Source organism: Drosophila albomicans, chromosome 3 (assembly GCF_009650485.2).
Source record: "Drosophila albomicans strain 15112-1751.03 chromosome 3, ASM965048v2, whole genome shotgun sequence".
Lineage (NCBI taxonomy): Eukaryota > Metazoa > Arthropoda > Insecta > Diptera > Drosophilidae > Drosophila > Drosophila albomicans.
In genome coordinates, this window is record NC_047629.2 from 7,739,536 (window position 1) to 7,765,046 (window position 25,511).

General features: G+C 36.0%; 6 protein-coding genes across 10 annotated transcripts; all 6 read left to right on the forward strand.

Moving 5' to 3' along the window:
• Positions 1–1,656: 1,656 nt before the first annotated feature.
• LOC117566731 (larval cuticle protein 2-like) lies at positions 1,657–4,048 on the forward strand. Of its 2 annotated transcripts, none has more exons than XM_052004237.1 (2): positions 1,657–1,705; positions 3,478–4,048. In XM_052004237.1, the coding sequence occupies exons 1-2, from the start codon at positions 1,694–1,696 to the stop codon at positions 3,913–3,915; spliced, it is 450 nt and encodes a 149-aa protein (XP_051860197.1). In that variant the 5' UTR covers positions 1,657–1,693; the 3' UTR covers positions 3,916–4,048. The 2 variants fall into 2 exon arrangements, with proteins under 2 accessions (XP_051860197.1, XP_034102165.1); XM_034246274.2 differs by lacking the exon at positions 1,657–1,705 and adding an exon at positions 3,347–3,418.
• On the forward strand, positions 1,750–2,223 carry LOC117566732 (larval cuticle protein 2-like; the record flags this gene model as incomplete). Its single annotated transcript, XM_034246275.2, has 1 exon — positions 1,750–2,223. A coding segment is annotated over one exon (474 nt), but the record flags the coding sequence as incomplete, so codon positions are not given.
• A 2,204-nt stretch (positions 4,049–6,252) lies between the features above and the next one.
• Positions 6,253–8,691, forward strand: LOC117569590 (larval cuticle protein 2-like). Of its 2 annotated transcripts, none has more exons than XM_052004238.1 (2): positions 6,253–6,329; positions 8,121–8,691. In XM_052004238.1, the coding sequence occupies exons 1-2, from the start codon at positions 6,318–6,320 to the stop codon at positions 8,556–8,558; spliced, it is 450 nt and encodes a 149-aa protein (XP_051860198.1). In that variant the 5' UTR covers positions 6,253–6,317; the 3' UTR covers positions 8,559–8,691. The 2 variants fall into 2 exon arrangements, with proteins under 2 accessions (XP_051860198.1, XP_034106711.1); XM_034250820.2 differs by lacking the exon at positions 6,253–6,329 and adding an exon at positions 8,013–8,061.
• A 7,708-nt stretch (positions 8,692–16,399) lies between these two features.
• LOC117568645 (larval cuticle protein 2-like) lies at positions 16,400–22,828 on the forward strand. 2 transcript variants are annotated; one of them, XM_034249440.2, is made up of 2 exons: positions 16,400–16,484; positions 22,344–22,828. In XM_034249440.2, the coding sequence occupies exons 1-2, from the start codon at positions 16,473–16,475 to the stop codon at positions 22,800–22,802; spliced, it is 471 nt and encodes a 156-aa protein (XP_034105331.1). In that variant the 5' UTR covers positions 16,400–16,472; the 3' UTR covers positions 22,803–22,828. The 2 variants fall into 2 exon arrangements, with proteins under 2 accessions (XP_034105331.1, XP_051860196.1); XM_052004236.1 differs by lacking the exon at positions 16,400–16,484 and adding an exon at positions 22,236–22,284.
• LOC117571396 (larval cuticle protein 2-like) lies at positions 16,439–20,934 on the forward strand. 2 transcript variants are annotated; one of them, XM_052004235.1, is made up of 2 exons: positions 16,439–16,484; positions 20,438–20,934. In XM_052004235.1, exons 1-2 carry the CDS (start codon positions 16,473–16,475, stop codon positions 20,897–20,899), a joined length of 474 nt encoding a protein of 157 aa, XP_051860195.1. In that variant the 5' UTR covers positions 16,439–16,472; the 3' UTR covers positions 20,900–20,934. The 2 variants fall into 2 exon arrangements, with proteins under 2 accessions (XP_051860195.1, XP_051860194.1); XM_052004234.1 differs by lacking the exon at positions 16,439–16,484 and adding an exon at positions 20,337–20,378.
• Positions 18,148–18,782, forward strand: LOC117571433 (larval cuticle protein 2-like). Its single transcript, XM_052004239.1, has 2 exons — positions 18,148–18,192; positions 18,252–18,782. The coding sequence occupies exons 1-2, from the start codon at positions 18,181–18,183 to the stop codon at positions 18,687–18,689; spliced, it is 450 nt and encodes a 149-aa protein (XP_051860199.1). The 5' UTR covers positions 18,148–18,180; the 3' UTR covers positions 18,690–18,782.
• Positions 22,829–25,511: the final 2,683 nt, after the last annotated feature.

The window sequence follows — 25,511 nt, forward strand, 5'->3', positions numbered from 1 at the left end:
AAATATATATTGAGAGCGGTCGCGCAAAAGTTAATTACATTGTGTTAACGGGCCGACTAATTTTGTAATTCTGTTTCTGAATCATTTAACCATGAAATTGGTTGGCCAACCACGCCCAAGTGCCCAAACGTTCAAACGCCCAAAACGTCAACGCCCGCCCCCCTTCACCGCTGCCCCGTCCACCCATCCACCCCCTTCGGAACTCCCAACGCTTTTGCCTAAGCATCGAGCTCAAAATGATAGTCCGCCAACGCATTAGCTTCAGCATTTACAGCTCGACCAGGACGAGGAGTTTACAGTTCAAATGTGAAAATTAGTCTTTCAACTGGTCGTCTGTAGCTTTTGAGGGAACAAGCCTCAGGGCTCCTTCAGCACCACCACCTCCTGCAGGAAGAAAAGAGGTGGTCGCGCGAGAGAGAGAAAGAGAGAGAGGTGAGGAGAGGGGTTGCTTGACAGCTGGCGCAAAATTTATATTGAAACTTTCTGGTCTGAGCATTTTGAATATTTGGATTATACATATTACATATTATTATTTTTAATTTCTGTGGCTTTTACACATAAATTAATGCAATTATATGTGCCGCAGGCTCCCGTCGGCCGTGTCGAGTGGGCGGGGCTCAGCTGCGTGTGCGCCTGATTAATTTCCACTGTCTTTTGATGTTACCAGCTGGCCCCCAGCGGCATTGTGGCAAATGGCATTAGCGTGCAAATAAATTTAATTAAATCATTTTCGTTAAATTGTGTTGTTAATAATTTGTATGTAGTATTCCTTCTCGCTCTTTTACTGTCTCTCTTATCACCCTCTTCTTTGGAAAGTCCAGTGAAAGCCTGGTTGTTAATTATTAGAAGCGCGTCGATGCAGAGAATTAAATGGCATTAATATATACATAGGTATAATAATGATAATTAGGGTTGGAATGTCTTTTGAATATTTTTTTCAAATTTCGTTTCGTTTACCTTCAAATTTATTTGAGACTTTAAGAACATTTTATATACTTTTTATAGTTTTAATAGTTCAATTGCAAGATACAATATTATTTTATAGGACTATTAAATCATAACTGTAATTTTCCAATTTTGCATTTTGTATTATTCGAATATCAGCATGAATTTAAAATTTAATCTTTTCTTGTCGCTCATATAATTTCTTAGCTGAACAATTTGTTAATAAAGAATATATTTCACAGTATCATATAATCGTATTAATTTGAAATATTTTAAAATAGACATATTTATTATAAGCATGTTAATATTTGAGATGACTGTTTGATTTCTGAATATTTTATTGTGGCATACTTTTCAGTACTTTTCTATATATAAAACCTAAAGGCACTAAGTAAAACTAGTTTTGATATTGAGCAACAATAACCGTTTAACTAATGACGTCATTGACGTTCAATAGAGATTGAACAAATTTCGAAACCGTCAACTAGATTTCAATAAGTTGATGGCGTTTGCAACCTATGTTCACAATAATGACATTTAGCATCAATAATTTAAACAAAATAAAGAAATTCCTAGGAATGTCAGTTAATAATAATTGTGCAATTGGCAAGAACAGGTCTTGAAGCCTCTGATAAGACATAGTCTATTGTGTCTAAGCAAAAATTTTGCAGTATAAAAGACACGACACGCAAAGTGTTTAACATCAGTCAACGTTTGCTCTCAACGTTCTCCCATTGCAAAATCAAAAATGTTTAAGGCTGTAAGTAGTTAGTGCCAGGCTAAGGATATCACAGTTACTAATCATGGATCTGTTTACAGTTGATCTTCACCGCCATTGTTGGCATCGCTTTTGCCTCACCACTTTCGCCAAAACTTCTTAAGGCCATCGGCGGTGGATCATCCGGTGCAAATAAAGTGGTACCGAAAGTGGTCGATGTCGTGGTCCCCCATGTCAGTAACGATGATGTGCACGCTGAGACAGTGAGCCGTGTGGACGATGTTCGTGCCGATGGCTTCAGTGCTGTCTTGGAGACAAGCAACCACATCAGCGAGTCTAGAAATGGTGATGTGCATGGCAACATTCACGGCGACTACGGCTGGATCTCTCCCGACGGCGAACACATCCAGCTCACCTATGTGGCTGATGAGAACGGTTACCAGCCAAAAGGTGCCCATCTGCCCACTTCACCTCCAATTCCAGCGGCCATCCAGAGGTCTCTTGAATGGATCGCAGCGCATCCCCCAGCACCTGAGAGCGACGAAGAAGAAGAAGATTAGATTTTAGGACTTACGAAAATAAACTCATATTTCAAACTCTTTAAATAGCATATGTGTCATTAACGGATTCGTAGAAATTCATATAATTATGTGGTGAATTTATCGTTGTTTTTATACCCGCTACCCATAAAGTAAAAAGGTGACAGACAGATTTAGATAAAGAATATATATATTTGATCAACCTTATCAGCCGAGATTATTTTGCTATTTAAATACCTAGATCTCTTAGTCTCTTATTCAACAACTACTTGCCACTTTCCCCCTTACAAATTTTAAAAAATTGAATCGGGCAAGTATATCTTTATAGCTGGAGTCGCGATTATTACTACATAAAGCATAAAAACCTTTTGATCCTAAAATTTGGTTGCGATCAGATAAAAATTGTACAAGTTATAATAACAAATAATAAATTTGGCAAAAAAACGTCGGCTGGTATATGTTGTACTCGGTATATTTTAGTATATTTCCAGACCACTCATTTAATTTATTTTAAGAATAATATCTTACATTTTTGATTATATTGATAATGGCTTTGGCTATAAAATGGGAATCTTATAATTTATACGATTATTTATGTAATAAAATTTACATTGGGTCGCTAAATTTATATTTTTTGTTAGCTAGTAAATATGCAAGACTTCTGCTATTCTAAGTTAGGCAAAATTCGTTATATTTATACAAACATTAAAAAAAAAACAGTTTTATTTTTCAATATTTTATTGTTGCATACTTTTCAGTACTTTAGATAAAAGTCAAGTCATAGAATGAAACATGATTTGGCATTGAACAAAAATAAGCAACTAACTTATGACGTAATTTATTTATGCAATGTGTATTTAACACAGTTTGGACTAATTTCGAAACCGTTCAATAACCTGATTCTACAAAAATTATGGCTCATGTGACAAATGGGCGATGTCTTTGGCAACAAGCTCATAAAAATGCAGTTTGGTATTGATATCAATACTTCAATTCAATAACTTAAACCAAATATAAATAATTTAGTGGCAACGTCTGCTAATAATAATTGTGATATGTGCAAGAACTGGTCTTGAAATCTTTCAGCATCTTTCGTATACTATTGTGTTCAAACACAGATTTTAAAGTATAAAAGACACGGCACAAAAAGTGTTCGACATCAGTCAACGTTTGCTCTCAACGTTCTCCCATTGCAAAATCAAAAATGTTTAAGGCTGTAAGTAGTTAGTGCCAGGCAAAGGATATCACAGTTACTAATCATAGATCTGTTTACAGTTGATTTTCACCGCCATTGTTGGCATCGCTTTTGCCTCACCACTTTCGACAAGTGCTCTTAAGTCCATCGCGGGTGGATCATCCGGCGCAAAGAAAGTCATCGATGTCGTCGTCCCCCATGTCAGTAACGATGATGTGCATGCCCAGACCGTGAACCGTGTCGACGATGTTCGTGCCGATGGCTTCAGTGCTATCTTGGAGACAAGTAACCACATCAGCGAGTCTAGGAATGGTGATGTGCACGGCAACATTCACGGCGATTACGGCTGGACTTCACCTGAAGGCGAACACATCCAGCTCACCTATGTGGCTGATGAGAACGGTTACCAGCCAAGTGGTGTCCATCTGCCAACTCCACCCCCAATTCCAGCAGCCATTCTGAGGGGTCTTGAATGGATCGCAGCGCATCCTCCAGCACCTGAGACCTACGAAGATTAAAACCTGATTGGGTCATTTGATGGGAAGTGGCTTCTATTTAGAATACCGATGATGAAGAAATAGTTTTTAAGTCTTACAAAAATAAACTCAAATTGCAACCTCTTTAAATAGAAAATTGTGTAATTTAATCGAATTCCAAGAATGCTTACTATTAAGTTATCAACTTATTTAGTCAGTTATACCGTCGTCGTCTCCCATGCCATTACATTGGGTTGTTAACATGTCTACAATTTCTTAGCAAAAAATATGAAAACTTATGTTATTGGTAAATTAAATTTGAAATCTTTTAATATTAGACGAAGTCAAATGAATAGATTTATTTTTCAATATGTTTTTATTGCAGTACCTTACTCAAAACCTCATGTCATTGAGTGGAACCAGTTTTTGTGTTGAGCAAAAATAAGCGACTAACTTATGAAATCATTAGATAATTAAATCGGTCCTTAACACAATTTTGACTAAAAATCGAAACCGTTCAATAACCTGATTCTACTAAATTGATGGCTATTGTGACAAATAGGCGAAGTTTTCAGCAAGCAGCACACAATAATGCAGTTTGGTATTCATACCAACACTTTGGTATTCATTCAGTAACTTTGTCAAAAATAAATTAAAAAGAGAAAATAACTGCGAATAATATTTGTAGTATTCCAGCAGTTTTCTACTATTGCAAAGAGTTCGACATCAGTCATGAAAAAGCAAATGTTTTATCGATTTCTCAGAAAGACTGCGTAGTTGTGAGTATGCATGTATAGTGTACGAAGACGAGGAGACTTCGACATATGTATGTTATCATAATGATAATTAGAGTTTGAATGTCTATATTTTTATTCAAATTTCGCTAAGATTCTGTTATATTTTTAAATGTAGTAAAATGTGGTTTACCGCAGAAACTAACTTTATTGAATTAAATGCAAAATGGGAAATCTACAGTTGAGTGCGTTTCACAGTGAGATGCTCGCTATCTATTCTTAACAGATATTATTTAAAAATGTAGCAAAGGCTACAATTGGTATATCGATATACTATTTATTTATTTATTTACATGTTAATTATTATACAGAATTATGTAATAACTAAAAGAAAGGAGTGCTAACAACTAAGTTCATCGACTCGACCGTTAATTTATATGTTGTTTAATAATTTGTTGATGTCTTTGAATTTAATTAGTAGTTTAACATTATTGTGAGTAGGTAAGGTAAGAAGAGAGGTGGGTTGCATTTGGCCAAATAGGCGGATCCTCGTGTTAATAAGTTGCGGGCAGGTATCTAAGATGTGTTGCATTGATAGTTCTTCCCCGGATTTGGGGCATCTGGGCTTAGATTTTCCTTTTAGTAGGTGCTCGTGCTTTAAGGCAGTGTGACCAGTTCTGAGCCGGGTGATAACATTGCACTGTCTTCAGCGCCATGATGGTGGATAACGGACGGTTCCATGTTTGGGTTATATAGTTTAAACCTGTGGTCGTTGTTGTCCCAATGTAATATTACATTAAAACATTAATATTACATTAAAAATATACCAAAGAGTATATATACCAGATTATCAACCAATGAAGCTAAAAACCCATCACTTTAGATACTGGCAAGTAAAGTTTCATGAAATAAAATTTGTCGTATTATACAATAGTAATGGTATATAAAGACTAAGTTATTTAGCTTCGATTTTATTTGAGAATTTAAGAATATTTCATATACTTTTTATAGTTTCAATAGTTAAATTGTGAAACTTAATATTATTTTTATAGGCTTATTAAATCGTAACTGTAATTTTATTTTGTTGAAATGTCAGTACGAATGTGATATTTGATCTTTTCTTGTTGATCATATAGTTTCTTAGCTGAATAATTTGGAAAAAAATACGAATCCTTTAAGTTTGCAGATTCATATAATCGTATTAATTGGAATTATTTAAAAATATAGATATTTATTTATTATGTATGTTTATATTCACGATGACTGTTTGACGTATTAATATTTTCTTGTTGCATACTTTTCGGTGCTTTATATTGAACCTCAAGGCATTGAGTGAAACTAATTTTGACATTGAGCAAAAATAAGCAACTAACTAAAGACGTCAATGCGTTCAACATGGTTTGAACTAATTTCGAAACCGGAAACTAAATTTCAATAAGTTGATGGCTTTTGCAACCAATCGGAGATGTTCAAAATAATGACATTTAGCTTTCATATCAATACTATGCTAGTTAACCAATAATTTGAACAAAATAAAGAAATTCTTGGGAATGTCTGTTAATAATAATTGTGCAACAGGTCTTGAAGGCTTCGATCAGACAAAGTCTATTGTGTCTAAGCACAGATTTTGCAGTATAAAAGACACGGCACAAAAATTGTTCGACATCAGTCAACGTTTGCTCTCAACGTTCTCCCATTGCAAAATCAAAAATGTTCAAGGCTGTAAGTAGTTAGTGCCAGGCTAAGGATATCACAGTTACTAATCATAGATCTGTTTACAGTTGATCTTCACCGCCATTGTTGGCATCGCTTTTGCCTCACCACTTTCGCCAAAACTTCTTAAGGCCATCGGCGGTGGATCATTCGGTGCAGATAAAGTGGTACCGAAAGTGGTCGATGTTGTGGTCCCCCATGTCAATAACGATGATGTGCACGCTGAGACCGTGAACCGTGTCGACGATGTTCGTGCCGATGGCTTTAGTGCTGTCTTGGAGACAAGCAACCACATCTTAGAGTCCAGAAATGGTGATGTGCATGGCAACATTCACGGCGACTACGGCTGGATCTCACCCGAAGGCGAACACATCCAGCTCACCTATGTGGCTGATGAGAACGGTTACCAGCCAAAAGGTGCCCATCTGCCCACTTCACCTCCAATTCCAGCGGCCATCCAGAGGTCTCTTGAATGGATCGCAGCGCATCCCCCAGCACCTGAAAGCGACGAAGAAGAAGACAACGAATAGTTTTTAAGACTAACGAAAATAAACTCAAATTTCAAACTCTTTAAATAGCATATGTGTCATTATCGTTTTCCTAGAAATTCATACCATTATGTGCTAAATTTATCGTTGTTTTTATACCCGCTACCCGTAAAAACAGATTTAGGTAACGAACATATATTTTTGATCAACCTTATCAGCCGAGATTATATTGTCATATAAATACCTAGATCTCTTAGACTATTATAAATAGAGCTATTATTTTCAACAGCCGATATTATTGCTATATGCCTTGCCCACTTTCGCCCCCACAAATTGCAAAAAGTTGAATCGAGAAAGTATATCTTTATAGCTGGAGTCGCGATTATTGGCATATACAATAAAGCTTAAAGACCTTTTGATCATAAAAAATAAGAAAACAAAAAATGTATAAGTTATAATAACAAATAATAAATTTGGCAAAAAATACGTCGGCTGGTATATTTTGTACTCGGTATATTTTAGTATATTTCCAGATCACACATTTAGTTTATTTTAAGAGTAATATCGTATATTTTTGATAATATTGAAAATCGCTCTGTTTATAATATGGAAATCTTATAATTTATACTGATTTATGTAATAAGACTTACATTGGGTTGTTTAATTTTTTTTTAGCTAGAGAATATGCAAGACTTCTGCTTTTCTAAGTTAGTAAAATTTTAAAATCCATTATTTTTATACGAACATAAAAAAAAAAGTTTTATTTTTCAATTTTTATTGTTGTATACTTTTCAGTACTTTAGATAAAAGTCAAGCTATAGAATGAAACTTGATTTGGCATTGAGCAAAAATAAGCGACTAACTTATGACGTAATTTATTTATGCAATGTGTATTTAACACAGTTTGGACTAATTTCGAAACCGTTCAATAACCTGATTCTACGAAAATGATGGCTTATGTGACAAATGGGCGATGTCTTTGGCAACAAGCTCATAATAATGCGGTTTGGTATTGATATCAATACTTCAATTCAATAACTTAAACAAAATATAAATAATTTAGTGGCAACGTCTGCTAATAATAATTGTGCTATGTGCAAGAACTGGTCTTGAAATCTTTCAGCATCTTTCGTACACTATTGTGTTCAAACACAGATTTTAAAGTATAAAAGACACGGCACAAAAAGTGTTCGACATCAGTCAACGTTTGCTCTCAACGTTCTTCCATTGCAAAATCAAATATGTTCAAGGCTGTAAGTAGTTAGTGCCAGACCAAGGATATCACAGTTACTAATCAAGGATCTCCTTGCAGTTGATCTTCACCGCCATTGTTGGCATCGCTTTTGCCTCACCACTTTCGCCAAAACTTCTTAAGACCATCGGGACTGGACTATCGAGTGCAAAGAAAGTGGTTGATGTCGTTGTCCCCCATGTCAGTGGCGATGATGTGCACGCCGAAACCGTGAACCGTGCCGACGATGTTCGTGCCGATGGCTTCAGTGCTGTCTTGGAGACAAGCAACCACATCTCAGAGTCCAGAAATGGTGATGTGCATGGCAACATTCACGGCGACTACGGCTGGATCTCACCCGAAGGCGAACACATCCAGCTCACCTATGTGGCTGATGAGAACGGTTACCAGCCAAGTGGTGCCCATCTGCCAACTCCACCCCCAATTCCAGCAGCCATCCTGAGGGGCCTTGAATGGATCGCAGCGCATCCCCCAGCACCTGAGACCTACGAAGATTAAAACCTGATTGGGTCATTTGATGGGAAGTAGCTCTTACTTAGAATACCGATGATGAAGAAATAGTTTTTAAGTCCTACAAAATTAAACTCAAATTGCAACCTCTTTAAATAGAAAATTGTCTAATTTAATCGAATTCCAAGAATGCTTACTATTAAGTGATCAACCTATTTAGTCATATACCGTCGTAGTCTCCCATGTCATTACATTGGGTTTTTAACATGTTTACAATTTCTTAGCAAAAAATATGAAAACTTATGTTATTGGTAAGTTAAATTTGAAATCTTTTAATATTAGACGAAGTCAAATGAATAGATTGATTTTTCAATATGTTTTTATTGCAGTACCTTACTCAAAACCTCATGTCATTGAGTGAGACCAGTTTTGGTGTTGAGTAAAAATAAGCGACTAACGTATGACATCATTAATTAATTAAATCGGTCCTTAACACAATTTTGACTAAAAATCGAAACCGTTCAATAAACCTGATTCTACTAAATTGATGGCTATTGTGACAAAAAGGCGAAGTTTTCAGCAAACAGCTCACAATAATGCAGTTTGGTATTCATACCAACACTTTGGGTATTCATTCAGTAAATTTGTCAAAAATAAATTAAAAAGTGAGAATGGCTGCGAATAATATTTGTAGTGTTCCAGCAGTTTTCTACTATTGCAAAGAGTTCGACATCAGTCATGAAAAAGCCAATGTTTTATTATCGATTTCTCAGAAATTTACACCATATGATGATGAATTTAGTGTTGTGATACAAGCTACCCATAGTGTACAACTTTTTATCTGAAGAAAATATATTTATTAGATATAAGGAGGACCCTATAAAGTATATTTATTCTTGATCAGCGTCAACAGCCGAGACGATCTAGAAATGTCCGTCTGCCCGTATGAACACCTAAATGTTAGAGACTATATTAGATAGAGCTATAATTTAATCAGGGTGTTCATATTGTTTTTTTATTAAACTAATTTAAAATTTCACGGACGTAGAAAATGATATTGATCTGTCAAACGTAGGAGCGCAATCTGAAAGAATGTGTTAGAATGTGCAGTTGATGATAAATTACTATATGATAAAAATAAAGAAAAAGTACTGAGGCACTAAGTTTTAGATTTTGTGTGCGATTATTATAATAATATTGTTGAAAGTAATAAAGCCGTTGCAGAAGGTGAAGAGAGAGAAAATGTAAATATTGAGAGTATTGAAGTCACAGAAGAAAGTAAAGTACACAATAAGGATGACGAATCTGTACTGCTGGCCAACGAAAGTTGCAGAGTATTTAGACCATAAAAAACAATGCAAGCAAAAGTGCAAAACATAATAATGTTTGTTTGATCATGACCCCATTTGATTATGTGAATAATGAAGAAGAATTAATAATGAATAATGAATAAGAATTAATAATATTAAAAATAATATTAAATATTGTTTTCGTAACCCAATACTGTTTTGTGAAATTGTCAACATGATAAGTCTATTTAATATTCAGTCTATAATAAACATGATAATTAGAGTTGGAATGTATTTTGAATATTTTTTCAAACTTCCCTAAGATTCTGTGCACAATGGAAGTTTGAAATGTGAATATATATTTTGAAATGTAGTAAAATGTGGCTTACCTAAGTAAGTAACTTTACTGAATATGCAAATGGGAAATCTACAGTTGCGTGTGTTTGACTGTGACATGCTCGCTATACATATATTCTTAATAAATGCAAAACACTCCGGGATTATTTAAAAATATAGCAAAGTCTACAATTGGTATATCGATATACTAATACATTAAAAACATTCCAAAGAGTATACAATATACCAAATTAGCAGCAAAAAGCCTATCGCTTTAGATACTGGCAAGTAAACTTTTATGGTATATAAAGACTAAATTTTACCTTCGATTTTATTTGAGAATTTAAGAATATTTTATATACTTTTTGTAGTAGGACGTGTGCCTACACACACATACATTAACTCGATGCTCTCTCGGCTATCCGAACTCTCTCTCTCGATATTGGCTCTCTTTATCTTTTCTCTCATTCTATTTCACATTATATGTTATACATAATTAAGCTACGCAGTCAGTCTTGATCGAGCAGCAGAATAAATCGGACGCTAAGCTACAATTCGTGTTGTTTTATTAACTACCACAATTTCAGAAGTGGGATCGGCTAAAAAAAAAAAAAAAAAATGAACACGTCTACATTTGAGAAATACACTACGACACAATTAAAGAAGTGGCTAACAGTGCTATGTTTGCCCACGACGGGCAACAAGGCAGAATTAATAAAACGATTGCTCGATGTTTAACCAGAGATGTTTGCAGAAGTACCATCAGGAAGCAACGATTTATTAAATTTGGCCAATATTTTGTCTGGCCAAGAAAACGAATTGCCCAACAACATCGAGCGTCATGATCAGACTCAAAATGTTCCCGAAAATTCTGACCTAGGAGAGAGTATTCGCCAGGATTTGCTAAACACTATTCAAAAGCTGCAAGAAGAATTACGTTTAGTCAAAGAGGAATTGCGAAATTCTCAGAACAACACAGCTGCACATCAGATGTCTACAACAGAAATAAACAACAACAACAACGGCGCCACACAGTTTTTGCGCGCAGCTGCACAGCGTTCGGCGCCAGAAGTCGCGAATTTAGGCGACAACAACAACGACAGCAACGGGATCGACACAAACAACAACGGCGCCACACACACTTACTCGATTTGTGCACAGCGTTCGGCGCCAGAAGTCGCAAATTTGGGCGGCAGCAACGACAACAACAACAACATCAGTAGTTCTCTATGTCAAGTTATGGGCAGCACTGGAAATGTAACGGACAGTACTGTAGAAGAAAAGAATGAACTAAGCGAAGTAAAATGTGGATCAGCGGTCTCGCTCGCACTCGCAAAGGAAGCTACGCTGGAGTTCGACGGAAAATATTGTGCACGTATTTGGGTAAACCAACTCAAAAGCGTTGCAGATATGTGTAAACTTGACGAAGAGTCGCTTCGGATGTTATTGGCCGTGAAGTTAAAAGGAAACGCTCAGCACTGGCTTCATGCAAATTCAACTCGCTTGCGTGAACCTTTTCACAAGCTTTGTGATCAACTGATAATAACATTCGGCACTGTAGCTTCGAAGACAGAACTACGACGAAAGTGGCAACAAAATGTGCGTTTTGCAGTGTACTTCGAGGAGAAGATCGCCTTATCACAATCCATTACACTGGACAACGATGAGCTTTTGGAACACATTATCGAAGGTATACCGGAGCTGAACTTACGCAACCAGGCGCGCATTCTGAGATTTGGAGATCCAGAGCAGATGCTACAAGCTTTTGCACACATATGTCTTCCGAAATACGATGCGATAGAAGGCACTAAGATGACGGCGGAGAACAACGACAAGTGATGCCACAACTGTTAGGAACATTGATTATTAGGCAACATCTGTTAGGAACATAGATTGTTGGGCAACAACTGTTAGGAAATAGTTAGGGTAAATCACAACTGTTACGAGATTGTTATGCTAAATCACAACTATTAGAGGATCAATTTTTTTTTTAAGGGCGATAGATTAGATGAAAAAAAAAAAAAAACTGTAATGGAATTATTAGCTGAAGCGGAAATAGTAAAAAGGAATCTAGAAGTTTCTACGGATGAGAAAATACTTAAGAACAACAAACATTCACAAAATTAGATTTGAAAAATGGCTACTTCCATGTTTACGTGGAAGAAACTTTTCGATGATTTAATCAGGCAAGAATTGAATAATAAGTAAAAATGTTTAAAAATGGGTTACTGTACGAAATAATAGTAAAAGTATTAGTTAAGATTTATTTTTATTTATATAGACATACTTTGTAAAGTCAAGATCAGGAGATCTGGTTCGCAGGATGGCCGAGTTGTAGTAGGACGTGTGCCTACACACACATACATTAACTCGATGCTCTCTCGGCTATCCGAACTCTCTCTCTCGATATTGGCTCTCTTTATCTTTTCTCTCATTCTATTTCACATTCTATGTTATACATAATTAAGCTACGCAGTCAGTCTTGATCGAGCAGCAGAATAAATCGGACGCTAAGCTACAATTCGTGTTGTTTTATTTACTACCATATTTTTATAGTTTTAATAGTTAAATTGTAAATTTTTTTTTTTTTTATTAAAATAATAACGAAATGATAACAAAGAATGGTGCACTGTTACCTAACTGGGCAACTTAAACAAATCAGAAATAATAAACAGAAAATTAATTATGTCAGCAGCACATAATAAATATAAAGTAAATAAAGATTGTGTAAATTGAACCTAAGGATATAAGGAGATCGCTGTTAATTATTAGGTCAAGACCCGAGCCAGCAGGTCTTGAGGATGACATCGTTTAAGTCTTCTCCTGACTGTAGTGCGATGAGCTGGCGTTAGGCGCTTAGCCAGGCTGTTAGGGTGACCTCCAAGCCTCTCTGCATATTTTTGGGCAATTGTCTGTATTCTATCGCCAATTTTTGGTACTTTGAGGTCACGCTCGATGTCCGCCGTTCTCATGTAGCATGGAGCTCCTGAGATCCGCCTCATCGTCTTGGCTTGAAGTACTCGTATTTTGTTGAGGTGCATTTTAGCTGTGATACCATACACCTGTATTGCATAGAACAGGCTCGGAGCTAAAATGCACTTGAAAATTCGAACTTTGTTGTCCAGTGAAAGCTTGTTTTTAGCGGAGAGTAGCCAGGACATACGATTTAGTTTGGTTTTATATGAGTGCAGCAGCGACTTGACATGGCTTTCGAAATTGAGTCTTCTGTCTAGAATGACTCCTAGGTATTTGTGAGATGCTGAGTGAGCTAACACTCTACCATTAAGCGTCACACACGGGCATTTGCGCACACGATTTGCGAAGGTCATGTTTGCGCATTTATCTGCATTGATGCACACGTTCCAATTCCTAGCCCATTCCTGGAATGCATCTAAATATTCTTGGAGACCTATTTTTGCAAGATCTATGGAGCTGTTTTTGGTGAGCACCGCGGTATCGTCAGCATAGGTTGCAATCAGAGTATCCTTTCGTGCAAGTGCTGTGATTGACGAGTGGGTTGGCATGTTAGCAGAGAATAGTGTGTACAATGTTGGGCCAAGCACACTACCTTGAGGAACACCCGCTTCTATAGACTTGGTCGACGATTTATAACCATCGGTCATCACATGAAAAGTGCGTTCTTCTAAGAAGCTCCTTATTAGCAGGAAAAGCTGAGGTGTTAGCAAGTTCTTTGCTTTGTGAAGAAGTCCGGGATGCCACACTCTGTCAAAAGCTTGCTGGATATCCAAGAAAGCAGCCACCGCGTACTCTTTCTCCTCCAAGGCCTCCAGCGCAAAGTTGACAACTCTATGGAGTTGCTCTGGGGTGCCATAGTGTCTGCGAAAACCAAACTGGAACTTGGGAATCGCACGGGTGACAGCCTCGACACTCATCATTCTGTTCAGAATCAGTCTCTCCATTATTTTTCCTAAAGAAGGAAGAAGACTGATAGGCCTGTAAGAATCCACATTTGATGGTTGCTTTCCTATATTTGAGAAAGTATCCCAAACGCAGGATGCTGTTAAAGATGAGGACCAAGAATAGCAAAGCTTGATCTGGAAGTATTCTGATTGTCCTGTTGTCCAGCAAGTCCTCACCAGGGGCTTTCTTCACTTTTAGTTTCGAAATTAAATGTTTAACTTTATCCAGCGTGACAGGATCTGCGGGCAAGGCCATTTGAAAAGGAGTTTCAAGTGACTCCGCAATCATTCGGCGATGGCTCTCTTGCGCAAAGTCATGTGGTTTGAAACGTTACTCTAAGTTGTTGGCAAACACTTCTGCTTTGTCACGGCTAGTGCGGCACCAGCCTCCAGCAGGGTCTCTAAAAGCAGACTTTGTTGTGGGCAGCGTCTTGTACCTTTTAGTTATTTTCCACAGGGAGTAGTTAGTAGAAGCATCCGTCCCTAAGCTATCGAGCATGATGCCAATTTGCATTTGTTTCCTGCGAGCCAGCACTTTGCGAAGACGATTGGCCAATCTATTGTGAATCTGCTGGATTCGAGCATCACCAGTTCTGGCGTACTCTCTTCGGACTTTGCGCTTAATTCGGAGGAGTTCGATGATTGCAGGAGGAAGCTGAAGCTGCCGTTGTTCACTCGCTTATTGTAGGTTTCTAGGAGCAGCTCTTGTTGCAGCTTGTGTTAGTTGGTTCATGAAAATATTGATGGCTTTGTTAATATCCTCCTCCTCTTGAATTTCCATGTAGATGTCCAATTCCTCCTCCAAGTGCGCCTTGAAAATGTTGATATCGGCACCACGAGAGAGTATACGATCGCGTAGTTTCTTCCTTGACGGAGTAGCGTGCACTTCAGCCAGTATAGGAGTGTGATCCGAAGAAAGTTCGTGGTGCGTTGATTGCTGTTGATGCCATTGGTAACAAAAAAATCTATTGCTGATGGTGTAATTTGTGCGTTGTAGGAATAGTAAGTGGGCTCACCCGTTGCCACAATCTGGTATTGGCTATTCGCTACTACTTCTTGCAACAGTTTGCCTCTGGAGTAGGCACTCGGATTGCCACTCGTGGGGCCCCACCATGCATGTTTGGCATTGTAGTCACCTCCAGCAATAAATTTGTTACCAAGCTAGGCGAACAGGGACTCAAATCCCACTCGGGTCCATGGTACATTTGGTGGGAGATACACGGAGGCGATTTCTACTATTCCCTCCGATGTTAGTAGATTCACTCGAGCTATTTGCCTGTCCACAGTTGAGATAGAAGATTGTGGAGTGAAGTTCAATGTGGAGCGCACAATCACTGAGGCGCCACCTTTGGCGTTGCCGCTGGGGTGATAGCTGTGGAAAGAAGTGTATCCTGGCAGAAATATACGCTGTCCTTCTTTCACATGTGTTTCTGTGGCCAGCATGACATCTATATTATGAGCACTGAGGAAAACCCGAAGCTCTTCAGAATTCCTAGCTAGCCCCCGTGCATTCCACAATCCCATTTTAACAGTCGGTTGCATTATTTTGACATACGAGAAATCAGAACCGTGACCAGTTCTCGAAATGCCTTGTTTGCCTCCAATGTTTCTTGGACCAGCTTAAATAATTGATCCATTCTTGCGTTGATCTCCATTATGGGGTTCTCCAACGCCAGGAATTTATTAGCAGGCAGCACGTTTGTTTCTCGCTGGTTATGTAGAGTAAAATTTAATATTATTTTTATAGGTTTATTAAATCGTAACTGTAATTTTACAATATAGCATTTTGTATTGTTCAAATATCAGTATGAATATTTTATCTTTTCTTGTTGATCATATAGTTTCCTAGCTGAAGAATTGGAAAAAACACGATTCCTTTAATTTTGCAGATTCATATAATCGTATTAATTTGAATTATTTTAAAATATAGATATTTATTTATTATGTATGTTTATATTCACGATGACTGTTTGACTTATTAATATTTTCTTGTTGCATACTTTTCGGTGCTGTATATTGAACCTCAAGGCACTGAGTGAAACTAATTTTGACATTGAGCAAAAATAAGCAACTAACTAATGACGTCAATGCGTTCAACATGGTTTGAACTAATTTCGAAACCGGAAACTAAATTTCAATAAGTTGATGGCTTTTGCAACCAATCGGAGATGTTCAAAATAATGACATTTAGCTTTCATATCAATACTATGCTAGTTAATCAATAATTTAAACAATATAAAGAAATTCTTGGGAATGTCTGTTAATAATAATTGTGCAACAGGTCTTGAAGGCTTCGATCAGAGATAGTCTAATGTGTCTAAGCACAGATTTTGCAGTATAAAAGACACGGCACAAAAATTGCTCGACATCAGTCAACGTTTGCTCTCAACGTTATCCAATTGCAATCACAATCAAAAATGTTCAAGGCTGTAAGTAGCTAGTGCCAGGCCAAGGATATCACAGTTACTAATCATAGATCTTTTTACAGTTGATCTTCACCGCCATTGTTGGCACCGCTTTTGCCTCACCACTTTCGCCAAACCTTCTTAAGGTCATCGGCGGTGGATCATCCAGTGCAAATAAAGTGGTACCGAAAGTGGTCGATGCCGTTGTCCCCCATGTCAATAACGATGATGTGCGCGCTGAGACCGTGAACCGTGTCGACGATGTTCGTGCCGATGGCTTCAGTGCTGTCTTGGAGACAAGCAACCACATCTTAGAGTCCAGAAATGGTGATGTGCACGGCAACATTCACGGCGACTACGGCTGGATCTCTCCCGACGGCGAACACATCCAGCTCACCTATGTGGCTGATGAGAACGGATACCAGCCAAAAGGTGCCCATCTGCCCACTTCACCTCCAATTCCAGAGGCCATCCAGAGGTCTCTTGAATGGATCGCAGCGCATCCCCCAGCACCTGAAAGCGACGAAGAAGAAGACAACGAATAGTTTTTAAGACTAACGAAAATAAACTCAAATTTCAAACTCTTTAAATAGCATATGTGTCATTATCGTTTTCCTAGAAATTCATACCATTATGTGCTAAATTTATCGTTGTTTTTATACCCGCTACCCATAAAGACAGATTTAGGTAAAGAACAAATATTTTTGATCAACCTTATAAGCCGAGATTATTTTGTCATATGAATACCTACATCTCTTAGACTATTATAAATAGAGCTATTATTTTCAATAGCCGATACTATTGCTATATGCCTTGCCCACTTTCGCCCCACAAATTGCAAAAAGTTGAATCGAGAAAGTATATTTTTATAGCTGGAGTCGCGATTATTGGTACATACAATAAAGCTTAAAGACCTTTTGATCATAAAAAATAAAAAAACAAAAAATGTATAAGTTATAATAACAAATAATAACTTTGGCAAAAAATACGTCGGCTGGTATATTTTGTACTCGGTATATTTCCAGATCACACATTTAGTTTATTTTAAGAATAACATCGTATATTTTTGATAATATTGAAAATCGCTCTGTTTATAATATGGAAATCTTATAATTTATACTGATTTATGTAATAAGACTTACATTGGGTTGTTTAATTTTTTTTTAGCTAGAGAATATGCAAGACTTCTGCTTTTCTAAGTTAGTAAAATTTTAAAATCCATTATTTTTATACGAACATAAAAAAAAGGTTTTATTTTTCAATTTTTATTGTTGTATACTTTTCAGTACTTTAGATAAAAGTCAAGTCATAGAATGAAACCTGATTTGCCATTGAGCAAAAGTAAGCGACTAACTTATGACGTAATTTATTTATGCAATGTGTATTTAACACAGTTTGGACTAATTTCGAAACCGTTCAATAACCTGATTCTACAAAAATGATGGCTCATGTGACAAATGGGCGATGTCTTTGGCAACAAGCTCATAAAAATGCAGTCTGGTATTGATATCAATACTTCAATTCAATAACTTAAACAAAAAGTGGGAACGTCTGCTAATAATAATTGTGCTATGTGCAAGAACTGGTCTTGAAATCTTTCAGCAGTCGTGTTCAGCAGTTGTGTTCAAACTCAGATTTTACAGTATAAAAGACACGGCACAAAAAGTGTTCGACATCAGTCAACGCTTGCTCTCAACGTTCTCCCATTGCAAAATTAAATATGTTCAAGGCTGTAAGTAGTTAGTACCAGACCAAGGATATCACAGTTACTAATCAAGGATCTTTTTCCAGTTGATCTTCACCGCCATTCTTGGCATCGCCTTCGCCTCACCACTTTCGACAAGTGCTCTTAAGTCCATCGCGGGTGGATTATCCGGCGCAAAGAAAGTCATCGATGTCGTTGTCCCCCATGTCAGTGGCGATGATGTGCACGCCGAAACCGTGAACCGTGCTGACGATGTTCGTGCCGATGGCTTCAGTGCTGTCTTGGAGACAAGCAACCACATCTCAGAGTCCAGAAATGGTGATGTGCATGGCAACATTCACGGCGACTACGGCTGGATCTCACCCGAAGGCGAACACATCCAGCTCACCTATGTGGCTGATGAGAACGGTTACCAGCCAAGTGGTGTCCATCTGCCAACTCCACCCCCAATTCCAGCAGCCATCCTGAGGGGCCTTGAATGGATCGCAGCGCATCCCCCAGCACCTGAGACCTACGAAGATTAAAACCTGATTGGGTCATTTGATTGGAAGAGGCTTCTATTTGAATACCGATAATGAAGAAATAGTTTTTAAGTCTTACAAAAATAAACTCAAATTGCAACATCTTTAAATAGAAAATTGTCTTATTTAATCGAATTCCAAGAATGTTTACTATTAAGTGATCAACATATTTAGTCAGTTATACCGTCCTCATCTCCCATGTCATTACATGGGGTTGTTAACATGTCTACAATTTCTTAGCAAAAAATATGAAAACTTATGTTATTGGTAAGTTAAATTTGAAATCTTTTAATATTAGACGAAGTCAAATGAATAGATTGATTTTTCAATATGTTTTTATTGCAGTACTTTACTCAAAACCTCATGTCATTGAGTGAGACCAGTTTTGGTGTTGAGCAAAAATAAGCGACTAACTTATGACATCATTAATTAATTAAATCGGTCCTTAACACAATTTTGGCTAAAAATCGAAACCGTTCAATAACCTGATTCTACTAAATTGATGGCTATTGTGACAAATAGGCGAGGTTTTCAGCAATCAGCTCACAATAATGCAGTTTGGTAATCATATCAATACTTTGGTATTAATCCAATATCTAAAGCAAACAAAAAAATTAAACAGTGGGAATGTCTGTTAATAATAACGGGTCTTCAAGTATTCCAGCAGTTTTCTACTATTGTGTCTAAACACAGATTTTGCTGTATAAAAGACACCACGCGCATCAGTCATACAAAAATATGTGATTTATTATGGATTTCTTGAAAAATTGTAACATAAGGAGGTGAATTTAATGTTGTGATACCCACTACCTATAGTGTACAACTTTGTGTCTTCAGGAAATATATGTAACAGGTATATGTATTCTTGATCAGGGTCAACAGCCTAGTCGAGAAAATAATATTAACATTGTATGACTTATAATAAGAAATAATTTTATATGGCAAAAATAGATGCTGGTACATATTGTGTGTAATAGTATACCAAGTATCGATATACCAGGTATCGTCTTCGGTATATTTTAGTACATTTTCGGTTCATTCATTTTGTATATTTTAAGAATAATACCGTATCGTTTGATTTTATTTAAAATAAGTAAGCAGTGTCTTACACTAGACTATAACATTCGTATATTTGAAACATATTGCATAATTTATTTGATCCCTAATACCATTAAAGGTTCAATGGGTTGTTTAATGTCTACAGGGTTTTTATCTTACTAATATACAAAATTTGTGTTATTTGTTAAGAGTAAATTGAAATCCTTAAACATTATTCAAGAGCACAGTGTGATTTTTTAATATTTTATTGTTGCTTAATTAATTAAATAAGTACTTAACACAGTTTGGACTAGTTTCAAAACCGTTCACTAACCTGATTCTACTAAATTGATGGCTATTGTGACAAATAGGCGAGGTTTTTAGCAACCAGTTCACAATAATGCAGTTTGGTAATCATATCAATACTTTGGTGTTAATTTAATAACTTTAACAAAAAACAACTTAATTAGTGGGAACTTCTGATAATAATATTTTTGCTATGCGCAAGAACAGGTCTCGAAGTATTCCAGCAGTCATCTACTATTTTGTTCAAGCACAGATTTTGCAGTATAAAAGATACGACACGCAAAGTGTTCGACATCAGTCAACGTTTGCTCTCAACAGTTGCAATCACAATCAAAAATGTTCAAGGCTGTAAGTATCTAGCGATAGATCAAGAATTTCACTGTTACTAATCATACTTTTGTTCACAGTTGATTTTAACTGCACTTGTTGGCATCGCTTTTGCCTCACCACTTTCGATCAGTGCTCTTAAGTCCATCGCCGGTGGATCATCCGGTTCAAATAAAGTGGTACCGAAAGTGGTCGATGCCGTTGTCCCCCATGTCAATAACGATGATGTGCGCGCTGAGACCGTGAACCGTGTCGACGATGTTCGTGCCGATGGCTTCAGTGCTGTCTTGGAGACAAGCAACCACATCTCAGAGTCCAGAAATGGTGATGTGCACGGCAACATTCACGGCGACTACGGCTGGATCTCACCCGACGGCGAAGTCATCCAACTGACTTATGTGGCTAATGAGAACGGATACCAGCCAAAAGGTGTCCATCTGCCCACTTCACCTCCAATTCCAGCGGCCATCCAGAGGTCTCTTGAATGGATCGCAGCGCATCCCCCAGCACCTGAGAGCCACGAAGAAGAAGACGAAGAATAGATTTTAGGACTTACGAAAATAAACTCAAATTTTAAACTCTTGAAATATAATACGTGTATGTTATTACCGAATTCATAGATATTCGTACCATTATGTGGTAAATTTACCATAAAGTAAAAATGTGACAGGCAGAATGAGATAAAGTACATATATTTTTGATGAACCTTATCAGCCGAGATTATTTTGCCATATAAATACCTAGATATCTTAGACTATTATAGATAGAGCTATTCTTTTCAACAACTTGCCACTTTCTACCCCACAAATTGCAAAAAATTGAATCGAGAAAGTATATCTTTATATATATCTTTATATCGCGATTATTGGTACATACAATAAAGCCTAAAAATTTGTTTGCGATCAGATAAAAATTGTATATGTTATAATAAAAAAAAGTTTGATATGGCAAAAAACGGCTGCTGGTATATTTTGCATTTTATTCTCGGTATATTTTAGTATATATTTCCGAAACATGCCTCCCTCTGCCTGTTACATACCTTTTTTGCTGGCACAAAGTAATAATACTCTTTTATCTTTAGAAAGGGTGTCATCTGTGAAGTACAGTTAAGTATTGAAATATATTTTATTACAGATACTAGCAAGTACGCTTTCATGAAATAAAACTCGATTTATTATACACTGTTTAAGAATTTGGGAGCTTTTTATATACTTTTTATAGTTTCAATAGTTCAATTGTAAAATGTAATATTATTTTTATAGGATTATTAAATCGCAACTGTAATTTTAAAGCTTTGCATTTTCTATTATTCGAATATCAGCACGCTTTTGAAATATTATCTTTTCTTGTCATATAATTTCTAAGCTGACGTATTTGCAAAAAAAAAAAAACACACAAGACCTTTAATTTCGCAAGTTTATATAATTGTATTAAATTGAAATATTTAAAAATATGTATATTTTTTATATGTATGTTAATCATCTCTAATAGATGACTGTTTGATTTTTCAAACACTGAGTTAAACTAGTTTTGGTATTAAGCGAAAATATGCGACTAACTTATATCGTCATTAATTAATTAAAACAGCGTTCAACATAGTTTGAACTAAATTTTAAACCGTTCAATACAAGATTTGAATAAGTTGATGACTTTTGCAACCAATCGGATATGTTCAAAATAATGCACTTTAGCATTCATATCAATACAATGCTAGTAAATCAAAATAACAAAGAAATTCGTGGGAATATCTCTTAATACTAATTGTGCAAATTGCAAGAACAAGTCTTAAAGTTTCCTATCTGATATCGTCTATTGTGTCTAAACACAGATTTTGCAGTATAAAAGACACGACATGCAAAGTGTTCAACATCAGTCAACGTTTGCTCTCAACGTTCTACAATTGCAAAATTAAAAAATGTTTAAGGCTGTAAGTAGCTATCGATAGATCAAGAATTTCACAGTTACTAATCATAGATCTGTTTACAGTTGATCTTCACCGCCATTGTTGGCATCGCTTTTGCCTCACCACTTTCGCCAAAACTTCTTAAGGCCATCGGCGGTGGATCCGGTGCAGATAAAGTGGTACCGAAAGTGGTCGATGTCGTGGTCCCCCATGTCAATAACGATGATGTGCACGCTGAGACCGTGAACCGTGTCGACGATGTTCGTGCCGATGGCTTTAGTGCTGTCTTAGAGACAAGCAACCACATCAGCGAGTCCAGAAATGGTGATGTGCACGGCAACATTCACGGCGACTACGGCTGGATCTCTCCCGACGGCGAACACATCCAGCTCACCTATGTGGCTGATGAGAACGGTTACCAGCCAAAAGGTGTCCATCTGCCCACTTCACCTCCAATTCCAGCGGCCATCCAGAGGTCTCTTGAATGGATCGCAGCGCATCCCCCAGCACCTGAGAGCCACGAAGATGAAGAAGAAGAATAGTTTCTAGGAGTTACGAAAATAAACTGAAATTTCATACACTTAAATAGCATATGTGTCATTATCGATTTTATAGAAATTTATAGAAGAAAGCCTTCTTACTACGGGTCTTAGTTGCTTTGGCTGAAAATGTGGTATATTTTGTACTCTATGGTATATTTTTTATAACTTTTTTATAACTTTGTGCCGGCAGGAAATGTATGTAACAGGTAGAACGAGGCATCTCCGTGTATGAACACCTAGATCTCAGAGACTATAAGAGATATGTTTGCACGCAGATCAAGTTTATTTAATATTTTTGCCACGCCCACTTCCGCCCCCGCAAATAAAAAAAAATTGAATAACAAGCGTAATTTTAAAGCTAGAGTTGGTATAGTTAATAATTATTATAGAATTTATGATTCCTGAAAATTTGGTTGCGATCAGATAAAAATTGTCGAAGTTATTAAAGAAATACTTTTGTATGGGCAAAAACGCCTACTTACTAGGGGTCTTATTTGCCTTGGCTGACAATCTGGTATATTGTGCCGTCTATGGTATATTTTGAATGCGGTACTATATCGATATACCAAACATGGGGCAAACAATGGGTAGCGGGTATCTCACAGTCTTTCTTACTTGTTTTAATGTAGTACTATACAAAATATACCAAATATAGCATATAGTGTATTTCATAATATTAATTTTGTATATTTTAAGAATAATACCACGATTTCTTGCTTTATTCAAAATCGGAAGCGCGTATTGCATAGTTGATTACACTCGACTGTAGCTTTCTTACTTCGTTTTATACCAGCTTCATATAATGTGAAAGGAAATTACGATATGAAATATATATAACAGAAATTGACATCACCGAATATATAAGGTAAAAACATAGCTTGATCAAAGTGAAGAGTCGAGACGATATAGCCAAGTTTTTCAGATTATATGAGACTTAGACTATAATAGAAAGCGCTACAGACTTACAGATCAAGTTTTTATAATAAAAAAAATGTATGCGGCAAAATACTTCTGTGTTGGGTATTAGTTGATTTGGCTGAAAACCTGGTATATATTTTGGATGTAATAATATAATATATCGTTATATCGAATATAGCTTTTGAAATATTTAAGTTTTTTTTTTCAATATAAATTCGGTATAGTTTAAGAATAATATCATACTGTTTTGCTTTTATTGAAAACAGTTAACGGGTATCTGAAAGTCGAGATCAATTATTCAAATGAATTCTAACGTTTGACGCAATTGCATTCTATCTATTTATATCCTTCTCTTCAATTGATTTGAGAATCGAATTGACAATGTCAATAACACTTTAAATAAAGATGCTTAAATTGCTAGCAGAGCAATAAAATTTAGAATTAGACGATTCACAAGAATCGATATCATGGTAATAAATAATATATACGAATTTGTGAAAGTGTTATTTTAAAACCTGATCATTGTTCATTGTTTCATTTCATTAGAATTTTACTATGCACGCTTTATTGAATATTTGCTTAATCATTTAACGGTGTGTTTTTTTAGAAATAATTATGTAGGCGAAATTCTTACGGGTTCTGCACAATACACTTTGTCAAGTATTCATTAAGCATTGTCTTTCTTTGTTCTACTAAATGTTATTATTGTACTTTATATATTCATTTATAGATTTGTTGAATCAGCCGAAAAATATGAAATTCCTCAGTTCACAATTTTAATTTTAAATATATTAAATATTTCTAATTTAAATCAAATACATATAATTTGCTAGCAATAAATGTATGATTTTTTTATCAAACGTCTAAAGTTGACAATGAATAAATAAATCAAATAATCATACATTATGCAAAATATTTGCTCTCCCACTTAACTGTAGTAAACATTTATTTAAACATTTACATATATAAAAACAAAAGTTTTTCTTTTTGTTTTCGATTTTTAATTTCATATAAAATAAAAAATATTGCAAAAACATATTAGGTACAAAACACGTGTCTTTTGGCTAAACAACTTTATATGTTGCAATTGAAAACGAAGTATCTGGAGATAAGCATTATGGCTTTGTGGAATTATTATATAGTATAAAGTTTATAGTACAAATACTGAATTTTGTTACATAAATTTTGATCATACAATAAGATAAGGGTTAGAAGAAGTCCATGACCCTTATTGCTTGAATAGGCATTTGAATTATGTTTTTGAATCAACTAATTTTATATAATTTTTCGAAAGTCTAATAACCAAGGCAATGACATGACTTGATCCAATGATGAATTCTTGCAAGCGCCTCTTTTCAGTCTTTGCTAATAATAATTTTATTATCGTTAGTGTAGAATCACCACTAAAACCTATTTCAAAAAAATCTGATTTGCTCACTTCGTAATACTGTGCAATTTCTGCATTGTTCTCGAGACTTCGAAAGAGAGTTTTGAGTTCTACGTCAACAGGCCTTTTTAACTACAAAAGCAAAATAGTACCGAAAAGGGATCTGAATGTTAATAGTGACTTTTAAGTATTTGTAAATATTTATTAATTTCAATGTACGATGTGTTCCGTAATTTCTACTAGTCTGAGTCTCTAATTTATACCATGTAAATATAATTTTCACCATGTTAATATTTATTATATGCATAACATATTATCATTTGTGTAACGTAAGCTACATATGTTATATTGCAACATATTTTGTATTCGATTTAAGCCATTCTTTTCTTTAAGTTGCAGGAGTC